Source organism: Gastrolobium bilobum, unplaced genomic scaffold (assembly GCF_033153095.1).
Source record: "Gastrolobium bilobum isolate Gb01-03AN ecotype WA unplaced genomic scaffold, APGP_CSIRO_Gbil_v1 utg3850, whole genome shotgun sequence".
NCBI classification, from domain to species: Eukaryota; Viridiplantae; Streptophyta; class Magnoliopsida; order Fabales; family Fabaceae; genus Gastrolobium; species Gastrolobium bilobum.
This window is the reverse complement of record NW_026897525.1, coordinates 313,046-319,276: the sequence shown is the minus strand read 5'-3', so window position 1 is coordinate 319,276 and position 6,231 is coordinate 313,046. Positions and strand designations below refer to the sequence as shown.

Sequence of the window (6,231 nt, the reverse complement as noted above, 5' to 3'; positions counted from 1 at the left end):
AAACCTTGACATGACACTTGAAGTCCTTTGAGAAATTTTTTCTATTTTATTTTGCAACAAAATTTGGTTACCATGCTTCTGCATGATGCAGAGTGAGAAGTAACATGCCAGAAATCCTAATTGTTCATGTTCATCACGATAGCCTCCAATTAATAAAGCAATTTGCATTTAGGGAGGATGCAAAATATTTCAGTACGGACAGGGTAGTGTTCCCCTAAAGATTGTTAATCCCTTATATCAATTAAGCTTCAGCATTCACTTTTTAGTCTCAGTAACACGACCGGGGAACTTATATGAAAACATAAACAATAAAAAAATTCAGACTTTACACCTTGAATAATTTGGCAACATTACTTATGAAAAAAGTTTTGTTGCCCATATCGGAATCCAGGAATATTTCAACTCTAAAAACACATCTAAAACAATAACGAAAAACACAAATCCATCAAAATTGCTCCACATTCAACATACAGCTTCAATATCTTTCAGGCGCTGCAACAAACTGCAATCTAATCTGCTGTGCCACTCGTATCATCTTCTTCAGTCAACAACAACTTTTGGTTCTCCTGTTCCTCTGCAATGAAAAACACAAATCCATCAAAATTGCTCCACATTCATGCGAAGGCACACAAGTAATCAAACAAATGTGTAGTATTTACAAAATCAAACTACTAAGATACCGATGTTTAAAAACTCAAAAGAGCATTTCCCTTGTCCAACCAACTAGAATTGATAGATAAAGAATCTGCATACACAAGGCCATTAAAACTGTAACCAGCAGAAACAAAAGAAAAACCTATGAGATTTGAAATTGCTAACAATACTAGATTTCTGAGTAACATATCTTTACAAGATTCATATAGCCACCTAACTGGGGAAAAAAATAATCTAAAACACAATTTTGTTTTAAGATAGGATGTTGAAAGTCATTTAATTTATAGATTAAGTATGGAATAAGGTCGCCCCCTTCTATAGAAATGTCATTGACCATGATAAAATTAGTTAAGGCCAAAATGCACCTTTGCTCTTTTAAGTAAGTCTCAGCTGTCAATTTTAATTTTTATCCCTATACTTTTATTCGTTTATGTAACATCTAATGTTTTACATAAATGTCACCAATTTTGCCCCAAATACTAACTCTGTTTCAAAGACTAACATAAATTGCCTACATGACACACAAAAGACATCACAGTGGCAAGAACTCGATAGATGAACATTTGAGTCATCCTATTTGGCAAAAAAGATAATAAATATACTTCTATTATTCATACTTTCTTTATCTTCCCTAATTTCTATTATCTACGGCTCTGCCTAGTTTTGGAGACCAAACTAGTCTCTAATTCAATTTGGAACACTCATTAACCCACCATTTTGCTAAATATCTCAACCCGACAAGGATAAATAAATAATAGCCATAGTGAGCTAGAATAGTGATTCAAATATCACCAGTCAACTGCTTCTCATTCACGTGATTGTCACATAAACAATTTTTGTTAGTCCGTCAATAGGAATTGGCATTTTAAGATGAGATTTTATAAGACAGGACATAACCTAATTAATACAAATAAATGATGAAATTTGGATTTATCATCTGCACAGTTTGGCTGATGATTAGTAGACTTTGGAATCGTTGCAGATGAATTGTTGGAGTCTGCACTATCATTCTCTGCACTATCATTCTCCTCCTCCGAAGGACCACCATATCAAGAGTTAGGCTTTGAAGATGAACCGGCATTGTTTAGCAACAGTGGAACTCTGTTACCTGCCGGGTAACATGATTAAGACAAAAATTACTTATTAAATTCTCCTCATCCAATTTTCTTTTGGGTTTAATATTTTTTCGGAAATAATTTATCTGTTGTAATTACAAATTTAAAATGAAAAAGATAGATATAAAATCTGACATGCTCCTCCGTTTAAATATGTATGCTAAATTGCTAGTTTAATAGGCATATGATATGCATGATGACTAAAAAACCCCATGGGATAAAGCCTAGAAGTAATAAAAGTTGGGAGTGGGCCGGGGAAGCTGATTGGGGCCCACCACATAGAAACACGATTGTCGGTTCTGATCCAGGAGATGACACCTAAGTTTAGCCCCCACCATCAGTCCATGCACACATGACACAACATTTACATACAAAGAGTAGCGCGTGGACCCAGTGACTCACCAAATCCCATTACAAATGCAAATGGGATGGGACGTACCGGACACACGCCCGCTCGCTGGGACAATGAGCGTCTGCAGTATACAATGTGGCGGCTTTCAATTTTTTTGGTAGCGAGAGACCCCACCGAGTATTAAAGTATGGAACATGCCTCTAAAAATATATGAGCATCCATGACAAATTGAGCCAACTAAATGCTTGTGGGATACACTTATCATCACAAAAATTTATTATCCTTATAACTAAATTAATAATTGTTGAATCAAAATTAAATTTAATGACTCATAATCAATTTTTATAATCCTAATTTTTTTTATCTTTTTTCTCTCTCACCTTCACCTTCACCTTCTATGTAGATCTGACAATCTTTTCTTCATTTTCTTTAAATCTTCTAATTGTACATCACGTTCTCTCTAAATCTTCTAATTGTACATCACAGACTCATAAATTCCCCTCTCTCTCTGTATGTTAAAATTGTAGGTTTATTCCTATTTTATATTTAGTCCCTAAAGACAGAAGTTTAATTATGATGAATTTTGTAACTCTTCCACTCCCTAACAAATAGGTTGATACATTGAAAGACCATGTTCAATGATAGTAGTACACTGACTCAAATTTTAGTGATCAGTCAAAAAATATAAATCAAATTCAAATTGAAAATATTTGAACAAAATTTTGAACTTGGTCAAAAGTAGATTCAAGTAACCTCTGAAGTCCAGCATCTCTTCAATCAAACCCCCAAAAAATGGCAGAAAAAAAAAATCAAAAAAACCCAAATTTTTGAAAGAATCACCAGCCCACATAAGCAAACACGAAATTCTCGAAAATCCGTTAAAATGCACAGTAATCATGTCATAAGACAATCCTTCTCTGATTTAGAAGCATATAAACTAGAATAAAAATGATTATTTGTATTAAAAATTCAATTTTTTTAAGGATAGGATAGTGTAACAACCAAATAATGTTATTATCAATGTTACTACCAATCAATTTCATCGTTAGATCGATTATGTTGATCCAACGGTTATATTTATTTTTATCTTTGTATAGTTATGATTTCTCATATTTAATACTTTATATTTATTTCCACTTCGATATGTTTATGATTTCCCACATTTAATATTTAAATATAGGGAATCATAACCATACAAAGACAGAAATAAATATAACCGTTAGATTAACATAATCAATCTAACGGTGAAATGAATTGGTAATAACATTGATAGTAACACTACTTGATTGTTACAATATCCATCCGCATTTTTTTTATACTACAACCCCACAATTTTGTGAACAAGATGAGATAGGGGAGATTAGCAAAACCGAGCAGTGACTACTGGACGGAGGAAGAGAAAGGATGGAGAGAAAGTTATCAAAAAAATCTGAGAGAGAATAAAAGGATAAAAAATTAAAATAATATCGATATTTAAATTGATTGTAAAGATAGTAAACATTTGTTATGGTAAGGAACTAAGGATAACCCTCGTCAAATCCTTATTCTTTGATATCTAAAATTTTGAAATTCCTAAACATCCCATAATATTATTTGAATTTTAGAGGGTAGAAGAAATTGTTAGATATATATATATATATAGGGAAAAGTGTCTATACTTTTAAATTACACAACTTACATCCTTTCACTCTCACAAAGAGGTGGGACCCACAACTTTATTTTTTTTGTCAACTCTCTCTCCTCTTTTATCTATCTCTTTCTCTCTCTTAAAATGACACAACTTTACATCCTTCAAAATTATACACACTTTTCCCATATATATATATATATATTGTATAATACAGTATAGATACTTCGTTGGCATTTTAAAATATAAAAAGCATCAAGTGAAATGCTTTTTTGGGGAGAGCAGTCGTCGCCGGACATCTCCATTTCTAGGTGGACCACACTTTCCACTCCCCCCCCACCCCTCTCACCACACGTGTCGCACTTCCCACTCACGTGTCGTAAAAGGTCAAACTCTTCTCTCCGTAATCCGTACTCCTCCTCATCTCACTAACCCCCATCTTCTTCACCTACGTTTATCTGTTTCTGCCAATGCCATTACATAAATAACACAACACAACACAACACACAGCCCTTCCCTTTCTCTTTCTAATCCGTTCCGTTTTTTCAAAATGATTTATCATTCTGAAACGAAACCACTCAAGACTCATGACTCAACCCCATTCCTCACGGCCTATACGTCCGTACTCTGCAAAAGTTATCCCCAGCACCTCCGGACCCATACTTTATCATTTAATTTCCATTTCCAATGGATATTATTGATGATGTACGATATCACATTTTTCATACCTTTCACCCAAAACCGTAAAACGCAACTAACTATATATATACAGCAAGGAAGAGGTCAATTTTAATTTAAATTGGAACATAAATATAACCACCGAGTTAAAACTGGAATTGAAGATCCAAAAACAGCACAAATCACATTTATTCAAATTAAAAGAGAAATTATCAACACAAAAAGACACCTTTATTTTTTCATTGATTGGAAGCTTGCGTATGTTGAGTCTCAGTCCCAGACCGGCCCATGAATTGCAACTCTTGCTTATCGTAAATTTCCAACGAAAAATCCCTTAACATCTGAGCCTTGCTACCACCACTTGTAGTAGTACCGCTAGAACTAACACTGGGTGCCATGCTGGACTTCGTTGCCACCTTCGGCCCCATCGTGCTTGTACTCACTGCCGAGTTAGAAGTGTTACTGCAACCCGCCGTCACGGGCCAAACTTCTGGAATATTCGTTGATGCTACCAGTGGCGATATGGGCCTTGCCGCCATGTTAAACACGGGCGTCATGGATGGAGATAAAGCCCATATCTGAGGTTGCTGGTTTGACGAGCCCATAATTCCACCCAACTGGTTGGTGCTCGGAGGGATCATCCAGAACGTGTTTGTGGGGACCACCATGCTGGTGTTACCCACGGCCCAGACCGGCACCAGACCTTGTGGTACTGCCGATTGAACCGGGGCTAGACCGGACGACACCGAAACGGCGTCGTTTAGGTCCACGAACTCGCTGTTTGATGGCCGTTTACGCTTCTTGGTGTTTGCGGCGGCGGCGGCGGCTTTGTCGGCGGGGTTATGGTTTTCGCTCGACGACGTCGTTGGGATTTTTAGAGCTCCCCCGACTGAGACGGCGATGGCCGGAACGGTGCCGGTTCCGGTGGCTTCGATGATGGCTTGCTCTGCGTGTTCTAGAAGCCACCGGACGGTTTCGCCGTCGGACTTGTGGCCTAACTCTCGGGTCAGTTGAAAGATCCGAGCAGCGCAGGTGGCGGGTATTCGGATCCTGCGGCCACGACCCTCCACCTTGGTGTGGCGGTCCTTGGTGGAGGACCGCCTGGTCGCTTTGAGCGGGGTGGGCATGGATATTGGTATAGGCATCTGCATCGCCACCGGAACAACCCCTAATGGAACAGGGTGAGCCTTCGGGTTCGGGTCCGGGTCCGAATCGGTTGGCTCCTCCTTCAGCTGCAAAACTTGGTAGCTTGCGTTATCCTTGAATATGCAGTGTTTGGAGACTCCATTGATGTTGCTTTGAGATGAGTCTCTCTCCGGGTCGCCGTCGCTGGTGCTGAGGTCCGTCGTTCCTCCGTCGTCGTCTTGATCCATCTCATGCTCCTCCTGATACGACGTCATTTCACAGATACTGAAGATAATAGAATGGAGGAGAGAGCCCAACCCAACGGAAAGAATTGGAACCCCTTTTTTTTTTGTCAAAGAAAATAAAAAAATCTAGTAAATGTGTTTGGCTTCACTGAAATTCAAGGGAGAAGCCAGGAAGTTGCAACACAACAAAGGGAATGTTTATATAAACAATGCTTAATTGACTACACAGATAGAAAAGATGATATTTACGTGTTTGTCATGGTAAAGTTTCTACTTTTTAATATGGGTTAAATTATATTTATAAATTTTTCATTAATAAATTTAATTATGTACTGAAAGTAATATATGAGTGGATTTATGCATGGCAGTTAAAATCTTGATTTAAATTTGTGATTTTATAATTTTATGATTTTTTTTAATCAAAACGATTTTATC

The 6,231-nt window shown here is 37.3% G+C and overlaps 1 protein-coding gene across 3 annotated transcripts; it reads right to left on the bottom strand.

The window, feature by feature from the left end:
• Positions 1-221: 221 nt before the first annotated feature.
• Positions 222-5,955, bottom strand: LOC133307674 (transcription factor TCP9-like). 3 transcript variants are annotated; one of them, XR_009751071.1, is made up of 3 exons: positions 4,656-5,955; positions 681-745; positions 222-574 (listed from the first exon to the last, which is right to left on the bottom strand). XR_009751071.1 is itself a non-coding variant. In XM_061508227.1 (2 exons), exon 1 carries the CDS (start codon positions 5,824-5,826, stop codon positions 4,666-4,668), a length of 1,161 nt encoding a protein of 386 aa, XP_061364211.1. In that variant the 5' UTR covers positions 5,827-5,955; the 3' UTR covers positions 224-574; positions 4,656-4,665. The 3 variants fall into 3 exon arrangements, 2 of the variants coding, with proteins under 2 accessions (XP_061364211.1, XP_061364212.1); XM_061508227.1 differs by lacking the exon at positions 681-745 and having other exon boundaries at positions 224-574; XM_061508228.1 differs by lacking the exons at positions 222-574; positions 681-745 and adding an exon at positions 757-1,762.
• Between the last annotated feature and the right edge of the window lie 276 nt (positions 5,956-6,231).